Consider the following 25,607-nt stretch of genomic DNA (forward strand, 5'->3'; position numbering starts at 1 on the left):
CAGTCGGAAGGCAATTTGATAAGGTGTGAAAAACCGTTTATCACTGTTTACCCATGACCGCTATTAGTTGATAAGGGCATTTGAGAAGATAATTATGAGAAGTTAATGACGAAAAGTTAATTGTGAGAAATGTAAATGAGTAATAAAAATATGAATAAACACTACCATATCAATCCAATATCGGAATTTCTGAAAAGAATTCCTTCTTGTCACTTTACTTTGCAATATGGCAATTTTGTAAAAATAAACATTTCTATTTATTAATTTATTGATATTTTTTTTACATTTTACAGTTAGTATTCATTAAGTATGACGGCCTTTGAACATATGAGCATTTCCACAATGTAACACATAATCAGTGTATTAGTAAACAGTCGGTTTGACGACTTCAAACTTAATATACACTCAAAGATATTTCATAACAGACTAGAAAATTAAAATTCGGGTTGTTCGAAACATTCGTTCCCTCGAAGTTTCGGCTCAGTCCCCGTCCTTGAGCGATCGCAGTTTTACTGTATGATTAAATTTTAATGACCTATATGAGCTGTAACCTAAACCTTTGACTATGAACTCAAAGGGTCATCTACTGGTCACCCCCAACCTAAATGTCAAGTTTGAGGGCCATGGGTGCAGGCATTGTCGAGTTATCACACATGCTAGCTTTTTGCTTTCAAGGTCACTGTGACCGTGACCTTCGACTCGATGACCCCAAAATCAATAGGGTTCATCTACTGGTCAGGCCCTACCTCCAATTCAAGTCCGAGGGCCATGGCTGCAGGCATTGTTGAGCTATTACTCGTACAACTTTTTAGCATTTAAGGTCATTTAGCATTTAAGGTCACTATGAACTTGACCTTTGACCAGATGACCCCTAAAATCAATAGGGTCTTCTACTTGTCAGGACTAGCCTCCATGTCAAGTTTGATGACCATAGGTCAAGAAATTGTCGAGTTATCACTAGGACAAGCTTTGGTCTGCAGATGGACGAAAGAATGCATAATAATTATGATAATGGTGGCCATCATATATTTTGGCAGTCATATTGGATGATTCCAGAGTGAGTCATGAGCTTATTCAATCACATTCATATTAATCATATTCATATTATTTTGCAAGTGTTCCCAAGTTTTAAAGTTTTAACCCAATGTTCACATTTTTTCCACAATATCACCAAACCATTAATAACCCCTGTAGGTGCATTTAAACACAGAATTAAGTGAGAAAAGTTATAAACCACATTTCTAGCTCTCTCCACAAGTATAATATTCATTGTTTTTAAAATAAGTTTCATGTATTAGTCATTCAAAGGACCCTAGCCCCGTTCACAAATTGTTGAGAGAAAAAACTACACAGAAAAAGTGTGTGGACAAGACATTTGCAATATACAGCATTTGATATCAAAACATTTAATGCATGTTAAAAATGTTTTATTTACATACCCATCAATTTATAACAGAACACTTCATCAGATAATACATTTGCAAATGGGAATAACAAGACATAGTAGCATGATCAACATATACTACAATTTCAAACACATCCACCCTTTGGCCTTATAAATACATGGCATATAAATAGTCACAATTAGGGCTGCAACAATTAACTAGTATTTTTAAAGAAAAGGTTACTAGTCAGTGCAAAAATACAAAGAAAATATTATTATTAATAGAAAAGAATAACAAGTTGGAACATGTCAGATTAGACAATTACTTGTAAGGTATTTGTAAGGTTTAAAGCAAAAATTAAATGTTTAAATTTAGTTGCCGTGATTAACAGCTGATTCCAATTTGGCATATTGTTGCAGCCCTAGTCACTACTGTATACAAAATTAAAACAACTAGCATTCCACCAGCTAAATTGGACTATCAAAATAGAAAATAATAAATGAAATACTAGCAAGAATTTGGAAAAGAAACAAACTTAAATTTGACTGAGGTCTGGATTCTAGTAAATGACTTTTGCCAGCAAATGATCATAAGAAATAGTCGAGCAGGATGTATTGTTTTTGAACAATATTAAGACTTTCAATGTAAATGTCACAACCTAGGCTCCATACTGGCATACAGAAATTCCATGAGTTCATTGATTGGGGTTGTTATTTAGTGTAGCAAGTAAACCATTACATGGCAAATATATGGTGACATTTCTGTACACATTTCAGGGGCAGAATTAATGAGCAGTTATATCATTGGAGATCAATTACAATGAGATTCATCAACAAATTTTGGAAAATTTTCAGGTCTTGATCAAATTTCAGATCAAACCACAAATGTGAATTTGCCTGTAATCTTCATTTGCACTTGCAATAAAACAAAGTAACATGTATCAAATTTAAAAGATGTTTTTTGGGGAATTGTACCTTTTGACATGTATGGCTTGTATGAAAAATATAATTATGACAAAATATTTTGTAAGCCTTCCACAAGTACAGCATTATCTAAAGGAACAAAAAAAAACAAGAGCATTTACAGAATGAGATTAATATCTCCCCACGGTCAAGTGTCAGAACGCCAAATTATTTAAATCTGATATATAAAGATATGGACCGAACACAAACTATCATTAGTAAGGCTTATATAGCAAAACGAACTAAGTTCAGAAGGTTGCCTTGATCTTGACATATCCTCATACAATGGTCAGTAAGGCTATTATGGCAAAACATATTAAGTTCAGAAGGTAGCTTGACTTTGAAGGTAGGGACACAGGTCTTGTGCGGGACACATCCTAATGGTATGGTGGTCACTTCTACCAAATAAATGTTTCAATCTGACAATGAGTGAGAAAAATATGGACAAGACAAAAACGGAACAAACCAAGGGACAAATACCAAATTCAAAAGGTTGCTCTGACATTGACCTTGAAGGTAGGGACATGGGTCATGTGCCCAACACAGCCCCATTCTATGGTGGTCACTTATGTAAAATAATTTTAAAATCCAACCATGACTGAAAAAGATATGGACAAGACACTAACTATTATCAGTAAGGCTTATATAGCAAAACATACTTATTGCTGTGACCTTGAAGGTAGGGACATTGGTCTTGTGCCCGACACATCTTCATGCTATGGTGGTCACTTCTGCCAAATAATCTCAAATTCTGACCACAATGAGAAAGATATGGACTGCGCTAAAACGTGATGGACTGACCACCCAATGGACACATGGCGATGTGTGCAAGTCCTATATAGCCCAAACTTCACTTTGTGAACCAGGGGTATAAATATGACACACATACATCTAGTAATACTATTTTACAGTACCCAGCCTGTGACAATGGAACGCCTTACAACAGTATTTAACAAACACAACAGATTACAATTCATACTGAGAAAAACAATGCCACTTTAAAAGAGCTTTATGCATCAATGTTTACTTAAATGCAGTTCTCATCAAAAAGCCATGCACAGACATCTCGATGAAGGTGAACATGTATGTATAAATGTAACTTATAGCCTATGGACAATTGGTCAACAGGCCTTTTTCAAGGCAACATGGGTCAGATATTCTGTCCCATTCCCAAAGTAAAAATCATGGTGAATTCCCAATTCTTACTCCTGGTAAGTTAATTTTACCAAAATATGAGTGTAAATACTTGTTCCAAAAATGCCTATAAAAATGCCTGGGTAAAACTTGGTTTTGAACTGTTTTCAATATAACTCGTGAACAAAACCAATCAAACCAAACATAAGCAATATTGTTAAGTTAAACTGATATTTTGTAGTAGTAAGACAAAATCTGAAACTATGTAATGCTACGTAGCATGCCATATGAAATTATTATTTGGATTTTAACAAATAAATCTTAATGACTGAACAATTTGAATAATAGGCTGGTTATTAGAATTTTAGAAGAAAAGCATGCAAGTGATTTTACTAATGTTAAACATAGCTGTAATTTAGGGAAGTAAGACTTTTTTTATCTCCAAAATAGTTTTAAGTCTAAAATATTATCTGCATTTGATTTTGAAAAAAACAAAAACACATTCAACAACATTTGGTAGATCCTAAAATATTTCAATAGCAAATAAAAATTCAATCATCTTTACTTAAAAAACGATAACATATGAGAGCAAATACCAGACATTAACTTGAGCTGTAAGAGGAGTGACAAACCACCAAATGCCGCCTGGACACAGGAATGGCAAACTATTTCTTTGACGAGAGGCAATAACTCTGAGGTTACTGTACACTGAATTTCAACTTATCATGTTTAACCAATGTATGTAATATAATTAAAATCCATTGAGTAATTAAGAAGATACACTGCTGAAAGAAAGAGTAACAAGCAAAAGGAAAAGTATCAAAGGGCAATAACTATTAGCTTAAATAGAGTTATGGTTCTTGTACACTGCACTTCCTCCCATTATGTAATATCATTGTATGAAATTTATTTGATTCCATCCAGTAGTTTAAGTTATCCTCCAGACAAGAAAATTTGCAACAGAGGACCACAGGGTGACTCCAATTTACCCCCTTCAAACTTTGTTTGCATGGGATATAAATATGCAGATAAAATGTATATGTGTATGTGTATGATATAGATGGCATCTTTTCTCCATTTAATCGGTAAAGCACTAAACAACAATGATCAGTTAAAATGTACAAGCAAAACTACTGACTGTTCTACAGGGTCCGTTTCATCAAGAATACTAAGAGCGGTTTCATACAACCTAAGGATGTCTTTCCAACTGTGCAGTTCTGTTGAAATTATCTTCAAGGTACATGCACAGACCCTGCTTCTAGGATTCTCCATGAGATGGTCCCCTGGACTTTTGACTAACAACCATGATAGGCAACATTTACACGACTTTTGACTAACACCAAGATAGGCAACATTTACACAATGAAATATACAATTATTATCTTATGGCAAAAATGCACAATGTCAGGACTACATTATGATCTATGGATCATTTGTGAGCACAAAGCAACATTAAATAAAATTATTTCCAGAAATATTTACACAATTCGCTTAATCAATATGCTTCCAATTTATTGCTTTAAATAATAAATAGGTCCAATATCTCATACTTCTAATATATACACTTTGATGACAGTATGTGTATAATGCACATACTCTTAACATTTACACCAAGTTATTTGCTGACATTTAAACAAACACGCATTTTGAATACTCTAGCGTATAAGTATTGATTTTTTTATTTTATTACACAGAGACATAGTTATAGAAGAGAGCTTTTTTGAGGTAGATATTTTCAGATTTAGTATCGTTAACTAGACTCTAGGCTGAAAAGTGTTTAACTTTCCAGATTAATTTGTGACAGTGCCTTATATACTTCTGATACAATCAGACTTTGTTACATGTAAACAAATTGGTAATGTTAATATCTATTATTATTAAAATCGTAATAATTATGCATATAACATTTTCACACAGATTAAAGTTACAATTTTTATGTTCAAACAACGCAATATATAATATATACACAATCAGTGAACAGCTAACAGATAATTCATAAAAGAGGCAGTTGTTAGCGCAGTCTATATCACTGAAAAAGCACAGAATTATGCCCTAATACAGAAACTCCATATTTCTTCCATGGAAAGTCCCTTCCTAGTGACCTGTACTTAACCAGCTCATCTAGTATTATACCATAATACAAAGATTACACTTTTCCACATCTATTCTTTCATTTTTTTTCAGTCAGGTTCAATGTAGATTTGTGAAAGAAATGCCACCATTCTGTGCTGCATTGGGTCAGGTTGCTAAATTGAATTTCATGCACGGTAGTTGGGCTAGTAGTCCAGTAGTATCCTTTCACTAGGTCAAAATATATTTTCATCTTCACATACATCATTGTCTACATTGTTTTTTTTTGTAATTCATGTTTAAGTATTTTTAGTGATAGCAAAGACTTTTGCACCATTGCACAAGGAGTGTCTGTCATTTGGACACAACCTCTGTTTCACACAACACTAGAGCTTGAGCCTACTACATGCACTGAACCCATCAAAACAGTTACTCCAAGAGTCCACATGTCTCTACAATCTCTCCTGTCCAGTGGCTTTAGTCCAATTTAGCATACAACTCCAGAAATGCTTAACTCTCCATATGCTGACTAGCACACAGCTCCCATGTACATTCTAGTACATCAGAAAGGTCTTCAGAACATTCACAAATGCTTCAATGAAGTACACAATCTGGGATTCGCATACTGAAGTCACGATAACAACAGGCAGCCAGCCCCTGTCTAAATGGTTCGCTCACAAGGTGGGCGAGTACAGTAGTGGGCTATAGCACATTCATTTTCAGCATCGCCAGACACTAATGTAGCCACAGTCTGCTTCCAGTAGTCAAAACTGATACGGGAACTCTGTAAGCCATAGAAAAAGGATATTTCAAAGAATGCATTATTAATACATCAGTGTTGATTATGGGTTCTGGAATGTTCATTAAACTTGCATCAATATTGGTTTACCACACATTTTAGTAATATGGTTTCCATATCTATCAATTTATCCACAACAACTGGACTGCTTGATCTTGCTTCATATTTCTAAAGTATCAAAACTGGCAGTTCTTCAAACATCAACATAAAAGTCTCACAATGGTGATGCATCAACATAAAAGTCCGACATTGGTGATGGCATCACATCAACATAAAAGTCTCACATTGGTGATGCATCAACATAAAAGTCCGACATTGGTGATGGCATCACATCAACATAAAAGTCTCACAATGGTGATGCATCAACATAAAAGTCTCACATTGGTGATGGCATCACATCAACATAAAAGTCTCACATTGGTGATGCATCAACATAAAAGTCCGACATTGGTGATGGCATCACATCAACATAAAAGTCTCATATTGGTGATGGCATCACATCAACATAAAAGTCTCACAATGGTGATGCATCAACATAAAAGTCCGACATTGGTGATGCATCAACATAAAAGTCTCACATTGGTGATGCATCAACATAAAAGTCCGACATTGGTGATGGCATCACATCAACATAAAAGTCTCACATTGGTGATGCATCAACATAAAAGTCCGACATTGGTGATGCATCAACATAAAAGTCTCACATTGGTGATGGCATCACATCAACATAAAAGTCTCACAATGGTGATGCATCAACATAAAAGTCCGACATTGGTGATGGCATCACATCAACATAAAAGTCTCATATTGGTGATGGCATCACATCAACATAAAAGTCTCACATTGGTGACGGCATCACATCAACATAAAAGTCTCACATTGGTGATGCATCAACATAAAAGTCTCACATTGGTGATGGCATCACATCAACATAAAAGTCTCACATTGGTGATGCATCAACATAAAAGTCTCACAATGGTGATGGCATCACATCAACATAAAAGTCTCACATTGGTGATGCATCAACATAAAAGTCCGACATTGGTGATGGCATCACATCAACATAAAAGTCTCACATTGGTGATGCATCAACATAAAAGTCTCACATTGGTGATGGCATCACATCAACATAAAAGTCTCACAATGGTGATGCATCAACATAAAAGTCCGACATTGGTGATGGCATCACATTAACATAAAAGTCTCATATTGGTGATGGCATCACATCAACATAAAAGTCCGACATTGGTGATGCATCAACATAAAAGTCCGACATTGGTGATGGCATCACATCAACATAAAAGTCTCATATTGGTGATGGCATCACATCAACATAAAAGTCTCACAATGGTGATGCATCAACATAAAAGTCCGACATTGGTGATGCATCAACATAAAAGTCTCACATTGGTGATGCATCAACATAAAAGTCCGACATTGGTGATGGCATCACATCAACATAAAAGTCTCATATTGGTGATGGCATCACATCAACATAAAAGTCTCACATTGGTGATGCATCAACATAAAAGTCCGACATTGGTGATGGCATCACATCAACATAAAAGTCTCATATTGGTGATGGCATCACATCAACATAAAAGTCTCACAATGGTGATGCATCAACATAAAAGTCCGACATTGGTGATGCATCAACATAAAAGTCTCACATTGGTGATGCATCAACATAAAAGTCCGACATTGGTGATGGCATCACATCAACATAAAAGTCTCACAATGGTGATGCATCAACATAAAAGTCTCACATTGGTGATGGCATCACATCAACATAAAAGTCTCACAATGGTGATGCATCAACATAAAAGTCCGACATTGGTGATGGCATCACATCAACATAAAAGTCTCACAATGGTGATGCATCAACATAAAAGTCCGACATTGGTGATGGCATCACATCAACATAAAAGTCTCACATTGGTGATGGCATCACATCAACATAAAAGTCTCACAATGGTGATGCATCAACATAAAAGTCTCACATTGGTGATGCATCAACATAAAAGTCCGACATTGGTGATGGCATCACATCAACATAAAAGTCTCACATTGGTGATGGCATCACATCAACATAAAAGTCCGACATTGGTGATGGCATCACATCAACATAAAAGTCTCACAATGGTGATGCATCAACATAAAAGTCCGACATTGGTGATGGCATCACATCAACATAAAAGTCTCACATTGGTGATGGCATCACATCAACATAAAAGTCTCACATTGGTGATGCATCAACATAAAAGTCTCACATTGGTGATGCATCAACATAAAAGTCCGACATTGGTGATGGCATCACATCAACATAAAAGTCTCACATTGGTGATGGCATCACATCAACATAAAAGTCTCACAATGGTGATGCATCAACATAAAAGTCTCACATTGGTGATGCATCAACATAAAAGTCAGACATTGGTGATGGCATCACATCAACATAAAAGTCTCACATTGGTGATGGCATCACATCAACATAAAAGTCTCACATTGGTGATGCATCAACATAAAAGTCCGACATTGGTGATGGCATCACATCAACATAAAAGTCTAACATTGGTAATGGCATCAACATAAAAGTCTCACATTGGTGATGGCATCACATTAACATAAAAGTATCGCATTGGTGATGGCATCACATCAAGATAAAAGTATCACATTGGTGATGGCATCACATCAACATAAAAGTCTCACATTGGTGATGGCATCAATGAATCTTTTTATCAGAGGAAACAAGACAAATCTGTTAGTGCCTATGTTTGACACAATTAAAAGTTTGCTATTAAAATTACTTTCTCGAGGGCGCTACAGTCCTTGTCCTTGTGCAGGTAGTGGTCCTGCCAGAAGACGAGCAGGTCTCGGAAGTTGGTCATGAACTGTACGGATCCATTCACCTCCAGCATACCCTCCTTCTCATCCTACACAAAATATGTGACAATTGTTTAACTTCTTAATTTGTATACATCTAAACTAATATGTATCAGAGTTTGTTATAAATTACTCCCCCATTCACCTGAAACATACTTTTCATCCCGCCAGAGATAAAGTGTAAGAAATAATTGGTAAAACCTCACCCTCCTTCCCAACTTGGCAAATAAGTAAAGGATAGTTAAACATTAGTTTAAGCTGTGAACAGTTCTTGCATACCATGCACTGTAATTTATATCATATTGTCAGATTTTAAATGCAGCTAAAAGTTCTAATACGAACAACACTTAAGTCTCTTTCCTCTTTCCATAAGAGGCCCAAATTACTTGCACATGACTTGCAGGTTTGTGCTTATTCTGACCACTGTTAGACAGAACCGCAGTATAAATTCAGTTTTTTATTCCTACGATTTTGGGAAGGAGGTAGGAGAAATTGTGTTGATATGGTTAGAGTCTAGAGCTATCACTGAATGTAATTAATAACCTCGAATGCTGACCTGATAGGAAATGATAGTGAAATATTTAGAAATCACACCTAAAAATGACAATGCTGTGAACAGAGTTATGATTATTGTTCACTGCACTTTCTTTGAGCTTTACCACTGATTTTTAAGTTATGCTCCGCGTAAAAAAAGTAACTAAGGGCAATAACTCTGTAATTAGCTAAATAAGAGCTACAGTTCCTGTACACTGCACTCTGCATTTCCTCTCATTATGTTCTATCATTGTACAAATTAATTAAATTCCATCCATTTAAAGAAGAAAAAAGTAGCATTCGGCAATTACTCTGTAAGTAGCTGAAATATAGTTATGATTCTTGTACACTGCACTTTCTCTCATTGAGCTATACCATTGTATGCAAGAAAAAAGTAAACAAGAGGGCAAATATGGCTCTATATCGCTCACCTGAGGAAAAACTTTAATGGTCCTCAAGACATTTCCATAATTAAAGGGCAAAAACTCTAATGTTTCGACAACAATTTGGCTAGTTATATTTGAACTTGTCCAAAGTTTAATGCCCATACACATTCTGACTAAATTTAGTGATGATATAATAAATGCTTGTTAAGTTATTGATCAGACAAGAGTAATTTTAGGTAATTTCTAAAATAAATTCTGAACACATATTTAGGCAATTTTTATAAAACACATTCTGACCATATTTGGTGATGATTGGACAAAGGCTTGTAAAGTTATTGATCCTACAAGACCATTTTTAGGTACTTTCGTCTGAGGTATTATGAACATACACATTCTGAACAAATTTGGTCATGATTGGACAAAGGGTTCTAAAGTAATTGATTGGACAACATACTGGACGCCACCTGACAAAATGCCTGTCCACCCGTATGCCGCAGGTGAAACTATAATACATCTCGTTTTTAAAACGGACGTAAATAAACGTGAAAAATATGTATTTGTTTAAAAGGTTACAAAGGGCCATAGCTTGTCACAAGAGTATATTGTTACTGTGAATAAGTTCATGAAGTTTGAAGTTGATATGTTCAATAATTGTAAAACAATGAAATAAGCATAAAAAGAAGTAAAAATATATTTTTGATAAAAGAGTTACATAAGGAATATTTGTGTAAAAGTGTTTAGAAATTGGGTCAATGGTGTCTGAATAAAAGATTTTCAAAGTTTTCCATATAGTTGTATAGTGAAAACTAGCCCCACCCCTGGAAGCCATTTTTTTTAATCACAATGGGGTGAAGGAATTTGTTCATATGGTCACCTAAGGAACATTTCTGTAAAATTATTATGAAATTGGGTCAATGGTTTCTGAGGAAAAGATTTTCAAAATTTTCCATAATGGTATAGAGTGAAAAGAAGTCCCGCCCCCTGGTGGCCTGTTTTTTTTACGAATCAACATAGGGTGAAGAAATTTGATCAAAGGACACCTGAGGATCATTTTTGTGAATTTATTTAAAAATCAGACCAGTGGATTCAGTGGAGAAGATTTTCATTTTTTCCCCATAATTATATAGTGAAAAGGAGCCACCCTCCCTCCCCACCTGGCGGCCAAGTTTTTCCTTCGGATTCCATGGCATACAGAGTTTTGCATTGAAGGAATCTGGGAAGGAACATTCCTGTGTAGTTGAAATTGTCCCAATGATTAAGGAGGAGAACTTGTTTGGAGGAAAAAGTTTAAGGCGGCCGGCCAATGTCTTTTTATGACAATGAATGAGTCTGTCTGGAAAAGATTTTTTTTTCAAGACAATGAAACACACCAAATGTCAAAGCTCAAGGCCTCATGGTTTATGTTAAGAAGATTTTTAAGGTTTTTCTTTTGGTAGCCATGGAGATCATTTCTTTGAACAATTTTGAAAGGGCACTACCAAAGGAACATCCTTGTGAAGTTTCATCAAAATTGTCAAGGCAATAGGAGGCGATGATGTTTAAAAGCAATTGTTTATGCTGGACGCCAGAAACACCTGGACATTGACCAATTACAATAGCTCACCATAAGCACTTAGTGCTCTCTCAGGTGAGCTAAAAACAGATGTTTTGTATTTTACATAGTGATACCCAATTGAGTAGAGAGTCAAACGTTGGAGAGTCATACATTATGAAATGAAATATCATTGTGTACAATACAAGTTGTTCCATGTATAAGTTTATTCAGTTCAGTTTATATAAAAATAAATTCATTATGTACAAATATATAGTGTATTGAAAATTTCTAAATGGATTGGAAGACAAGCATATTGAATACTTATATCAGTTCCTTTCCATGTTTACCTGTTCTAGATTGCAATTCAGTTCGGTAATTTAGCTGATAAAGATAGAATTTGTTGCAAAATTGCAAGAGCATGCTAACTAGCTAAAATGTGGTGAAAAACATATTTATTATTTTAAGTCAGTGTGCATACTTAGTGAGTTCTTTCAGGGTCAAACTGTTGCAGCAATAATGTTTTGGAGTAGTGTAAACAGACGTCTGTTTTCTTCCAGTGAAAGATGATCGTTGCCATACAGCATGTTGTTTACAGTTGTTGCACAGGACAAGACAGAAAGGTAAAGAGGATGGATTTCTTGATACCTTGGACACTGGATAAGGTAGTGAGTGGGAGTTTCAGTTTGCCCGCAGATGCATAGTGGTGTTTTGGATAGATTACGGCAATGGAGTTCAAATTGCAGAGTTGTTGCAGAGTTGTTGCATCAAAGTTGAAGGAGTGTGTGATATATAATATCTGCATTCTTCTGGTGCAAAACTTACAAAGATGTGCTGACCATGGTGATGTTATGTTCGATATGCCAGAAGTGTTGGTGCTAAGAGGAAGTTCGTTCCATTCACAGATTGCGAGGGGCAAGAAGGATTGTGTTCAAGTGTGTATTGTTGGAAAGTTGTTGGCAGGACGAAGCAAATAGACTTTGCTGTTGTTAGCAGGAATGTGGTCAGATAAATGTGCTGGGCTGAGGTTGTTTTCCATCTTGTAGGAAAGTATGAGCCTATTTTAGTGTCTTCATTCAGCCATAGAAATCCAATTAAGTTCCTTGAGTAGCCGTTTGATATTACCAAATTTGGTCGCTCCTGTGATTATTCTTGCAGCCTCATTTTGAACAGATTCGATGTCATTCTTCAGGTCATTAGAACAATTATCCCAAACCACATCACTGTATTCAAGAAGCTGCCTGATAAAGGATATGTTCATGGGTTCATGGCTTTGTCGAAATAAACGGTAGTCCAGAGATCTTAGGATACCAATTCGCTGCCAAGCTTTGTTTACTGCAGGTGATATGTGTGTTGTCCATTTGGCGTTGTTCGACAGGGAAAGACCAGTATGCTTGTTAGTTTTGGCATCATTCACTGGTACTTGATCCAAAACAATTTCTGGATGTGCTTGCTTGTTGCGTGAAAACATCTATTCGGTTTTGACAGGGTTGAAAGATACCAACCAGGATCATGTTAGGATTTTGGACAAGTCATTAGTGAGAACGGAACTGGCTTCGATAGGGTTGTTTACAATAAAGTACAGACTCCGACTTGTTTCATTAGCAAGGAGGTGCGAATATTGGTTTAAATGTCAGCAACAATGTTGTTTATGTTAACAAGAAAAAATAGAGGGCCAAGAATGGAACGTTGTGGCATTTCTTAGATTTCTAAGATGAAGAAGAGTTTGAAATAACAACTCATTGTTTGTGGTCTGACAGATAAGAAGAAAACCAATCAATAAGAGAAGAACAAACTTCCTCCATGCTCTACAGATGTCATCGTAAAGGTAGGTGAGCTGGTTCACTTCGGAGTCGTCTTTGTTGAGGCCAAATTGCAAATTTATAAGAATGTTATTTGTCAACAGGTATTTGTACAAATATTTGTCGAGAGTGAGTTCCATGAGTTTTCTGATGCAAATAAGAAGTGAAATAGGAGGATAGTTGGAAGGATTTGAAAGATCTGACTTTTTGAAGATTGCTGCAACAAGTTTCCAAGAGGAAGGAAAAACTTAATGCTGAAGTAGTATGTTGGTTAAGCTAATTCGTCTGCACCTTCTTTCAGTATTCTTGGACTGACTTCATCTGGACTGCTGGCCTTGGAAGTGTCAATAAGAGATATAGCGCCTTTACATCTTGTGTCATGTAATTGATCAAAGTCATAAGTTGACAGTTGCTCATTCTGGAAGACCATGATTGGTACTATCCAGTTTGGACTGCGACCAGAGGAAGGCATAAAGGATGGATGCTTTAGCTTCGTCTGTGTTTGCTTTCATACTATTTTCAATCAATGTAGGGATAGTTGATGACTTATGATTGTTTGTGAGCTGTTTTGCCAGTTTGAACCACTTCTAAGCTGTTATATTGTGTGTGTTGATTTGTGCAATTAATTTATTGTAGTAGTCAGCCTTTGACTTTCAAGCTAAAGATGTTTCGTTTCGGATTTTTCTGAATTTAGACCATGTTTCTTCAATGTTTGTGACTTTTGCCTGTTTGTGCATTTTATTACATTTTCTAAAACTTTTTCGAATTTTGTTGTACAACATTTGGTGAAATATTCACTACTTTGCAGCTGATGTAACTGTCTTAGATATATTGCCATCAATCATGTCTATTTTTAGTAACAGTGAACTTGACCCTAGGGGCCCCAAATGCAATCCCATGAAAGGTCTCCATAAAAGCTTCCTATATACCAAGTTTTGCTACAATATGTCAACCCTCACTAAAGTTATTCAATACCAGCCACTTTTCTATTTATAGTAACAGTGATCTTGACCTTGATCCTAGGGGCCCCAAACACAGTCCCAAGAAAGGTCTCCATAAACTCTTCCTATATACCCTGTTTGGTCACTATTTGTCAAACCTACCTAAAATTATTTGCTACCAGTCGGTACACACCTATTAAAATTAGACAAAGTTGCTTTCTTAATACAATGTCATACAATCTGGTAATCCTGTTATACGAAATCCTTGTTTTCACCTTAAGTGCCTGGAGGTATCTGCCCAGCTGATGTTTCCGGTTGGCAAACATGAGGAATACCAGGGTCGTGTTCAGGCAGCTCACATTCTCCTGAAACATTGAAAGGAATTTTTAAAAAAGAATGCGATGGAACAAACGCTTTAATTGGTCGGTTGCTTTTCAGTCAAAGAAGGGTCAGAACTTGACTATTTTTGAAGCCAGAGTTCTTGGCTTTATCTTTGGCAACATGTGCGCCAAGTATTATTTTTATTCCAACCAGTATTTTCACCTTAAAAACAAATCAAAGATTGTATATATTACGGTATACCTTCAATGCCGTGTACCCCAAAACTTCAATAAGTTCAAATTGATTTGAAGTCACCGTCCATCCCCTGATGCCCCAACCTGGCTCTTACCTGTGTGAGGTTCTGCACATCTATGATGGAGATGAGACGGTATAGGTAATCCAATTGACGACTGAAGTCTGCTATGTAATTGAGTAACTTGCTGTCACGCTTTGAATAATCTACTTAGAGAGGAAAACATTGCATGGTCAATAAATGCATTGTGATGCATGAAAAACACTTAAAGTATAGATTATAATGATAATTTTTAGATTTAACTCTTATCCAAAGCAGATTTATTTTTTCTGTCACTATGGATCTAGTATAAGACTGAAGAACACAAAAACAAAACTGTTAGATATGTAGGATAAACAAGAACTGTCACAGTATGTAACGAATGCCCCCGAAAGTGACATTGACCTATGACAATGTCAGTACATGAAAAGTTGATCTTGCCTTTACGTGTCAAATATATACGGCAAGTTATTTTAAATTGCCTGAACATAAAAAAATACCACCCATACTTGACAATCTACACTGTTATGTCCTTATATTCAGCATTCCATTGTGAATAAACACTAAGTGTATCTTTCACCTTAGAGGTAGGGACATGGGTCTTGTATGCGACGCGTTGCCTTGGTGTGTCAAACACATGTGGCAAGTTATTTTAAAATCTGTCCATACAAGAGAAAGTTACAGCCCGGACACGACAAACTATACTCTGTGTCCCTATATACAGCATTCCATTGTGAATAAACACTAAGTGTGACCTTGAACTTAGAGGTAGGGACATGGGTCTTGCACGCGGCACTTCGTCTTGGTATGTCAAACACATGTGGCAAGTCATTTTAAAATCTGTCCATACATGAGAAAGTTACACGCCAAACTATACTCTGTGTCCTTATTAGCAACATTCCATTGTGAATAAACACTAAGTGTGACCTTGAACTTAGAGGTAGGGACACAGTTCTTGCACGCGACATGTCATCTTGGTAAGTTGAACACATGTGGCAAGTTATTTTAAAATCTGTCCATACAAGGGAAAGTTACAGCCCGGACACGACAACCTATACACTATGTCTTTATATGCAGCACTCAAGTGTGACCTTGACCTTAGAGGTAGGGGCACTGGTCTTGCATGTAACAAGTTGTCTTGGTATGTTGAAAACATGTGGCAAGTTATTTTAAAATCTGTCCATACAAGGAAAAGTTACAGCCCGGACACGACAACCTTTACTCTATGTCTTTATATTCAGCACTCCATTTTCAATAAACACCTAAGTGTGACCTTGACCTTAGAGGTAGGGACACGGGTCTTGAACGTGACACGTCGTCTTAGTATGTGGAACACATGTGGCAAGTTATTTTAAAATCTGTCAATACAAGGGAAAGTTACAGCCCGGACACGATATGCAGCACTCCATTATGAATAAACAGTGACCTTGATCTTAGAGGTAGGGACACAGTTCTTGCACGCGACACGTCGTCTTGGTATGTGGAACAAATGTGGCAAGTTATTTTAAAATCTGTCCATGCAAGGGAAAGTTACAGCCCGGATACGAGTTATTGAGCCGGACACACGAACGGACACGACAACCTATACTCTATGTCTTTATATGGAGCACTCCATTGTGAATAAACACTAAGTGTGACCTTGACCTTAGAGGCAGGGGCACGGGTCTTGCAGGCGACAAGTCGTCTTGGTATGTCGAACACAAGTGGCAAGTTATTTTAAAATCTGTCCATACAAGGAAAAGTTACAGCCCGGTCACGACAACCTATACTCTAAGTCTTTATATGCAGCACTCCATTGTGAATAAACACCTAAGTGTGACCTTGACCTTAGAGGTAGGGACACGGGTCTTGAACGCGACACGTCGTCTTAGTATGTGGAACACATGTGGCAAGTTATTTCAAAATCTGTCCATACAAGGGAAAGTTACAGCTTGGACATGATATGCAGCACTACATTGTGAATAAACACTAAGTGTGACCTTGATCTTAGAGGTAGGGACACAATTTGTGCACGCGACACGTCGTCTTGGTATGCGGAACACATGTGGCAAGTTATTTTAAAATCTGTCCATGCAAGGGAAAGTTACAGCCCGAACACGAGTTATTGAGCCGGACACACGGACGGATGGACAGACGGACGGACGGTGCGATTTTAATATGCCCATCTTCGGGGGCATAACAAAATAACATGTAAAATACTTATAACCTTAGAAAATTACTTCAGAAAAAAAGCCCTTTTACAATTTTACTATTTTGTGTCATAATTTATGATATTCATGTGAAGTTAAATCATACTTAGTTTATCAATACAATTCAATTTACAAAAATGGCTTTCCTAATTCTGAATTCCAGTTTGAAATTCAAGTGTCAAACAGTTGCCCTGATATAATTATCTGGTTAGCAAACCAACTTTTCACCAAGGATTCTGTTCAAAAACTACTTCTACCTTTCTGGTTCTCATCCTCTGCACGGAAGTGTTCAAGGGACAGAATGAGACTGCGGATGAACATGTTCGAGTCTACCAGGTTACGATTCACCGTGTTTATGAACTTGTCACACTGAAAACAGTATAACATTTAAGTAACTTTTTTAATGCATTAAACAAAGCAGAAACATTCCTGAAATATTTCGCTTCAACTTGGAATTTAAAATATATATTTGTAAATCCTTACATTACTTCCAACAGTAATATTTCTTTCACTATTTAATGAGATTCTCTGAAGGGCTCACATCCAGTTCATTTTTACCAATAAGATCGATAGATCAAGGGTCCATTTCATTAAAGGATCTTAGCCTTAACTTCATTAATCTTAATGCTGTATGAACATCACAAATTGCAACAAGTTGATTTTATTATTTCTTCAACTTTGCATTCATTTTTTATATTGGTTAAAGGTCAAAACAAACAAATATGAAGCAAAAAAATGAAGATATGACACATAAAGATAGTTTATATTTATGACCAGACTTCCTGAAAGATGAAAAAACTGGCAGACATTCGGTCTGACAAGACATAAAAATCTGTCAGACCAAAAGAAAATCTGTCAGACCGAAACAAAATCAACAAAAACGAAGTAATAACAATTGCTTTATTCATCAATAGCAGCTTATTCTAAGTAAAAGCTTTATAGTATGTCTCTTATGAAAATCATCAGTCTGACAAAATTCTAAAGTTCATCTTGATATTCGAAACACCTCTCATCAATAGCAGGGTTAAAGTCACGAAGAGTGTTAAATCTCCCTTTCAATAGCCTGATGTAAGGACTTTCAAGCACATGGTTTACAGAATTCTGTATTATCTCAGTATCAGACAAAGGTAAAAATTCTGAGGCGAGGTCTATTATATCCTGCTGGAATCCCTGCTCAGAAACGCTAGAGACTTTTTCAGTGTTGGACAGGGTGACAACCTCCTGTGATGCCAATGGTTCTGGTGTAGTCTGTTCGATTTTATGCGCAGGCACATCTAGACTCTGCCTAAAAGTACAAAAATTTTCATGGACAGTGGATGTACAAATAACTTTTATCAACATTTTTTTTATTCACAAATAAAATGCCTTTCACAACATGCAAAATATTATATTACAGTGGTGAATTTAGAATACACTTTGATAGCTTATTATGGATTTAGTTTTTTTTGTACAGAATAAATTATTTTTTAAATTTATAAAGGTAGAGCTATTTTTTAAAGATAGAAGTAATAATTGCCTACCAGCAAAAGGTCCATAGCTTTCTGTGGATGGAAAGTTAATATTTCTGGAGGTTTAAGTTTCACCATCATCATTGCAGATTATTTCTTGCTTTTCTTTGTCAATAACGAGTCATTTCCTATTTCTTTGCCATTTTACCAAAAAAAAGTTTTTAAGACATTTTGTTGCATATTCATTTTCCTTTCAGAGCATTCATCTATTGATAATATTCTCTTTATTTAACTAGCATTCGTAAAATGTTAGAGAAGCCACGTTGGATGCGCAAATGACTGACAGTATGTAACATACGAACCGATTGGTTATTCTTCGGGCACTGTGCGGAAACCAACCAATGAAAACGCGTGTAACGTTTTTTTAAGGCCCTCATGCAAAAACCCGGTTACCGGGATTTTATGCTAAAACCCGGTCACCGAGAATAAAAAATAGCCGGACAGTTGGACCGATTTTTATTCAGAAATCGTTTGACCGGATCAAAATTTGCCGGTCATGTTCCTCGGACTGACGGCTTCCAGGAAGTCTGTGTGACTAAAAAAGACTAAGATAATTATTGAAACGGGTGTCGGGATTCTCTGGCACAATATTTCTATTTATATCAGCACTATAACTGTTCCTCTGCTAATTAAACCATTCAGCCAATTGACCTGTAGTAGGTCATAAATCAGCTGGGCTCCCCGGGTTGCGCCAACTATATCTAATATTAATCGCTCACCTGAGATCTGTAAAGATCAAGAGCTGTCACAGACAGCTATTTCCCCCTGCCATGGGGGCATTTTTTGTAACGAAAGCCAATCAATGGTAAGGGCATACATGTGATAATTTCTTGGGTCGATTCCGGGACACTCGTCGTAATGTCAACGCACAATTGGGGGGTCCGAATTTTTTTTAAATGGGGAACGTCTGTGGTGCATTCTATAGCATATCTGGGGCTATTTTAGTCGTTTTCAACGTCGGGAAAATGTACCTATTTTGACTGCCAAGACGTATTTTTTACTTGACATGGTTGTTTTTTTTCTGCATTTTCTTGAAAAAATAAAACCACCAGATATTTTCCCAGGCTTTAAATGAAGTGCTAACCAGGAGGATATGCAGTCTACTTTCGGTTTCATCAAAACAGCAAATAAACAACTATACGGGCACATGTTTTCCCGCGCTTTTGAGAACATGCGTTACAAAATATTTATTTTTTTATCACATTTAAAACGTTTGCAATTTATGACACCCAATATTTTCCAGACGATAAAGAAGATTTTCCAGTCGATGAGCTTTTTTCCGTTTGGAGATGCATATAATTTTGATAGAGACGTGTCAACAATCGGCTGTATAAAGCGATCACGTGATTTACCATGGTCACGTGATTAAAGCACTCTATATAACCACCTGTAAACCCCATATCGTAAGTTTTATTTCGGCGTAAAAATACACACGATAGTTCGGAAAAAAGGTCAAAACACTAATGTTTATGGACGCGTAAGTTGTTTAAAGTTGTTTAAAGTATAACGACGTATCGACTTTGAAATTTGAAAGGAATATGGGATGTTTTCCATGTTTTAATTTTGTTTTTTTACTCATTTTGTCACTTTCTTTGAACTTACCTTCATGCTCGTTTGTTGGTAAAATGTGTGAAAAATATCAATTCATCAATTAAAAGCTATCATTCATAAGACCAAACAAATCCATATGAAAACAATGAATTTGTATACAAGAACCCTCCCCCACTCGTTAAGCACAACAATAGGCCGATAGATCAATTATCAGGTGATTGACGATGACCTCGACGACACACGTACCAATTAACGGATTAGTGTCAACATGTCCTGTGTTTTACGACCAGTGTCCCGGACAGGCAAAATAGCTGACTTACATTGGTAAAATTAAGATAATCGATTCCGATATTTTTTTTTTCGTTTTTTTTTTTTATGACTTTCCGGGACAAACATGCACCCTCCGTGACTCCGTGACAGAGATACGATTTCCGGGACAATCCCGGACGTCCGGGACGTTATCACATGTATGGGTAAGGGTAGTTTCTCAGGAACATAAGAAATGCGTGAAATTAAGTAAGGGCAATAAATCTCTCAAAAAAGGTAAAATCGCAAAAGCCTGACAATATGCGCTCCGTCATTGCGAAGAAACCAATTTTAAATGTAAAATAAACAAAGGGCAATAACTCTTTTAAACAAGAGGGCCATGATGGCCCTAAATCGCTCACCTGAGTAAAAGAGTTTAACCTTTGTTATCAATATAGCTTGTTTCTCAAAGAATATTGAACAAGAGCTGTCACAGTATGAGACGAATGCCCCCGAATGTGTCATTGACCTATGAACAAGTACATGAAAAGTTGATCTTGCCTTTACATGTCAAATTGTTATGGCAAGTTATTATAAATTGCCTCTGAAATACCACCCATACTTGACAGCCTACACTCTTATGTCCTCATATTCAGCATTCCATTGTGAATAAACACTTAGTGTATCTTTCACCTTAGAGGTAGGGACATGGGTCTTGCACACGACATGTCGTCTTGGTATGTCGAAAATATGTGGCTAGTCATTTTAAAATCTGTCCATTCAAGAGAAAGTTACAGCCCGGTTACGACAGCCTAACCTCCATGTACTTATATGCAGCATACCATTGTGAATAAACACTAAGTGTGACCTTCAACTTAGAGGTAACCGCCCTCAAAAAAGGGGCTCGCTGGAGCACTGTACTAAGGTTTTAGATTATTTTAGGAACAGTTTGTTGTTCTTCTTGATACTAGAGCATTGTGTTAACAATAAATTGTAAAATTCAAGACATGAAAAAAAGAGTATCAGTGATTTGTAAAGAACAAATTCCTGGATTATTCATTCAAAGAATGGAAATGATGGAAAAACAAATTTGCAGCATATGTTGTTTTCTTTTTTTTGACTTGGCTGAAAGGTACCGTATTATATCATGTATAGGACGCTAGCATAGATAGGACACAGGCAAAAAAAAAGTTGAAAAAACGGGGTAAAAACCCTTTATATATAAGATAGGAAGGACGCAGCAGAAAAATGTAAAAATAGGAGCCGAAAAATTGAGGTTGGTAAAGTATTTACTAATGATGTTCCGATGATCGATTATAATCGAAAATTGATTAGTTGGGTCTGAAATCGGCGACAATCGATAGTATTTAGTTATAATCAATTATCGAAAAAAATTTTTTTAGTAAGTGTACAGATGTTATCTTTAACAAAATGGCTGATGAAAGCCACAATGAGCAAGGAAATGAACTATTTTTTATACAACAACACTTAATAACTTCAATCATAGACATAAGGTATATGCATATAATGATTAAGAGTTTAATACTCTACATGAATAAAAGTACAACTCAGGTACTATCTAGTATTTTAAAAACCGATTGTACTATCGATAATCGGTTACTTGAGTGGAACCGATCATCGATAGTAAAATTGCAACCGATTCCCAACACTAGTATTTACAACATATATTGAAGTAAAAATCAAACAAAAAATTGTATATAAGGCATAATTCGATAACTGTCTTGTGTATTTCCATAATTATCGTCGTATTTCAGTAATTTAGCGTACACAATGATTTAAGTCTTGACATTTTGAGAACATTCATGCATATTATAAGAAATATGAAAATAAAAGAGACCAAACAAAATTATTTTAATACATTTGAGAGAAGTCTATGCAAGGGTGCTTCAGACCAAATTTGGTAAATATCCATCAAGAGGTTCACAAGAATAATCGTTTTTTACTCTATTTTTAGCTAAAAGGGGCCAAACAAAATTATGTGAACAAATTTAAGAGAGGTCCATGCAAGGACACTTCAAACCAAATTTGCTGAAGATCTATCAAGGGGTTCGTGCGCAGAAAATGTTAAGTTTTTTTTACTAATTTTAGCTCTGGTAGCCCTTAAAAGGGGCCAAACAATTTTTTTTGAAAAGACCTGACAGAGGCCCATGCTAGGATGCTTCAAGATCCATCAAGCAGTTAATAAGATCAAGTTGTTTAAAGGTTTTTCTATTTTTTGCTCTGGTGACCCCTAAAAGGGGCCAAACAAAACCATTTGAACAAAGTTAAGAGAGGACCATGTAAGGATGCTACATATCAAGTATGGAGTCATTCTGACCTTTACTTTCAGAGGAAAAGATGTTTAAGTGACAAGACAATGTAAAAACAAATGACCCCTGAGCAAGGCCAATTTGACCCTGGGACAATAATTTGAATACCTTTTGTGTAGGTCCACTAGGTAACACTATATACCAAATATGAAAGCTCTAGGTCTTATATTTTGGAGAAGAGGATTTTTAAAGTTTTATTATATAAGACTATATAAAAACAAATAACTTTCAGGGCGGGGCCAATTTTGACCCTGTGGCAATAATTTGAACAACTTTGATAGGGGACCACAAGATGATGTTGTATACCAAATATCTAAACTCCTGGCCTTACGGTTCTGGAGAAGAATATTTTTAAAGATTTACTATATAACACTACGTAAAAACAAGGACCCCCTAGGCGGGGTCAATTTTGACCCTGTGGCAATAATTTGAACAAATCTGGTAGAGGTCCACTAGATGATGCTGTATACCAAATATCTAAGCCCTGGGCCTTACAGTTTCGGAGAAGAAGATTTTTAAAGATTTACTATATAACACTATGTAATAAAACTAGTGACCCCTGGGGCGGGGCCATTTTTGACCCCAGGAGAATAATTTGAACAAATTTTGTAGAGGACCACTACATGATGACACATACCAATTTTCAAGGTTCTAGGCCTTGTGGTTTTTGAGAAGAAGATTTTTAAAGTTTTCCCTATATAAGTCTATGTAAAACAAGTGACCCCCGGGGCGGGGCCATTTTTGACCCCCGGGGCGGGGCCATTTTTGACCCCAGGGGGATAGTTTTAACAATTGGTAGAGGACCACTAGATGATGCTTTATACCAAATATTAAGGCTCTAGGCCTTGTGGTTTTGGAGAAGAAGATTTTTAAAGTTTTTCCTTTCCGTTGCCATGGCAACCAGAGTTCTGCATGGAATTCAATTCTTTGAACAATTTTCAAAGGGGACCACCCAAGGAACATTCCTGTGCAATTTTGGATGAAATTGGCTAAGCGGTTTATGAGGAGATGTCGTTTAAAGTAAAAGTTTACGGACGGACAGACGGACGCCGGACGGACGGACGCCGGACAAATTGTGATCACAAAAGCTCACCTTGTCACTATGTGACAGGTGAGCTAACCTGACAATAAGCTCTACGTCACTATATAGTCATTAATCAGTGAAAGTTTGGTAGAAATCGCATGAAAAACATAAAAGGAGTTGCGAAGAAACCAATTTTAAATGTTAAAAAAGGGCAATAACTCTTTCAAAAATTGCCGAATCGCGAAAGCCCGACAATATGCGCTGCATCACTATATAGTCATCATCCTGTGAAAGTTTGGTAGAAATCGCAAGTAAAACATAAGATGTAAATCGTAAAATGAAAGAGGATTTGCAAAGAAACCAATTTTAAATGTAAAATAAGCAAAGGGCAATAACTCTTACAAAAATGGTCAAATCGCAAAAGCCAGACAAAATGCGCTGCTTCACTTTATGATTATCAATCTGTGAAAGTTTGGTAGAAATCGCAAGTAAAACATAAGAGGAGTTGCGAAGAAACCAATTTTAAATAAGCAAAGGGCAATAACTCTTTCAAAAATGGTCGAATCGGGAAAGCCTGACAATATGCGCTGCTTCACTTTATGATCATCAATCTGTGAAACTTTGGTAGAAATCGCATGAAAAACGTAAGAGGGGTTGCAAAGAAACCAATTTTAAATGTAAAATAAGCAAAGGGAAATTACTCTTTCAAAAATGGTCGAATCTGGAAAGCCCGACAAAATGCTATGCTTCACTTTATGATCATCAATCTGTGAAAGTTTGGTAGAAAATGCATGAGAAATGTAAGAGAAGATGCAAAAAAATGAATGTGGGACGGACGGACAGACGCACGCTTGCAGACGCACGGAATCGCGCCTACCATTACTATATTCCCTCGCCTTTTCAAGGCAGGGGATAACAAGAGACCCATGAGGGCCTATGCTCTACTGGCATGGCTCTTGTGGTCATTTTCAATCCAGAGCATGTATGTATGGGTAAAAGGCAACAAACATATAGTTTACTTTTTGTGTTTGGGTTACCTGAAAACGTTGCACATTCAACATCTGAGGACAGAAAGTGTTGTAAGCAGATTAGTTGCATGAACTATTTTAATATGTGCCAAGTAAGGGTCATCTGACAAAAAAATTCTGTAGCTTTAAAAATGACAAAGTCGCATTAAAGCCAGATTTTTTATTTGATGATGTAATTTTGCAAACCTAATATTTGAGCTAATATTTTTAACCCAAAAGACCCATATTTGTACTTAATGGTGCCGGAGTGGTAGCCTGTAGTTTCACTGTGGTGCTTACAGGTCAATGGTGTGTGTGCCAGTGTGAAAGCATGTGTGCGCATGTGTGTATTTATGTAAAGTAACCAAATGTCATGAAAATTGAAAAAAAAAAAAAATGAAAAAACTGTAATTTTTGCTTATTTTTTTATTATACTTTGGAGAAAAAATATTGTACAAGTTTCATGACAATTTGAGAAGTTTTTATGACATTGGGAAAATATTTCCTAAGATCTGACCTAGTTTTTGATCTGAGGTGACCCATATAAACAAATATTTAAGACAACAAGAAGACAAATATTCTAAGCAAGTTTAATAAAGATTTGACAAAAATTAATGATTTTTTATGGCCGTGGAATTCTCTCTCCTAAGGCAGTAACTCTGTAATTAGCTTAAATAGAATTGCGGTGTCTGTACACAGCACCCCCTCTCAT

The 25,607-nt window shown here is 36.3% G+C and overlaps 1 protein-coding gene across 2 annotated transcripts in view; it reads right to left on the reverse strand.

The window, feature by feature from the left end:
* Nucleotides 1–1,390: 1,390 nt before the first annotated feature.
* Nucleotides 1,391–25,607, reverse strand: part of LOC128243800 (short transient receptor potential channel 4-associated protein-like) — a 152,559-nt gene continuing 128,342 nt past the window's right edge. Inside the window, exons 20-24 of one of the 2 annotated variants that reach the window (XM_052961751.1) lie at nucleotides 17,487–17,598; nucleotides 15,098–15,207; nucleotides 14,703–14,792; nucleotides 9,158–9,283; nucleotides 1,391–6,335 (exon numbers count right to left, since the gene is read on the reverse strand). In XM_052961751.1, coding sequence (XP_052817711.1) covers nucleotides 6,213–6,335; nucleotides 9,158–9,283; nucleotides 14,703–14,792; nucleotides 15,098–15,207; nucleotides 17,487–17,598 — 561 coding nt within the window. In that variant the 3' untranslated portion in view covers nucleotides 1,391–6,212. Of the gene's footprint in view, nucleotides 6,336–9,157; nucleotides 9,284–14,702; nucleotides 14,793–15,097; nucleotides 15,211–17,486; nucleotides 17,599–25,607 lie in introns of both variants that reach the window. The other variant, XM_052961750.1, reaches the window with a different exon arrangement.

Source organism: Mya arenaria, chromosome 8 (genome assembly GCF_026914265.1).
Source record: "Mya arenaria isolate MELC-2E11 chromosome 8, ASM2691426v1".
In the NCBI taxonomy this organism is placed as follows: domain Eukaryota; kingdom Metazoa; phylum Mollusca; class Bivalvia; order Myida; family Myidae; genus Mya; species Mya arenaria.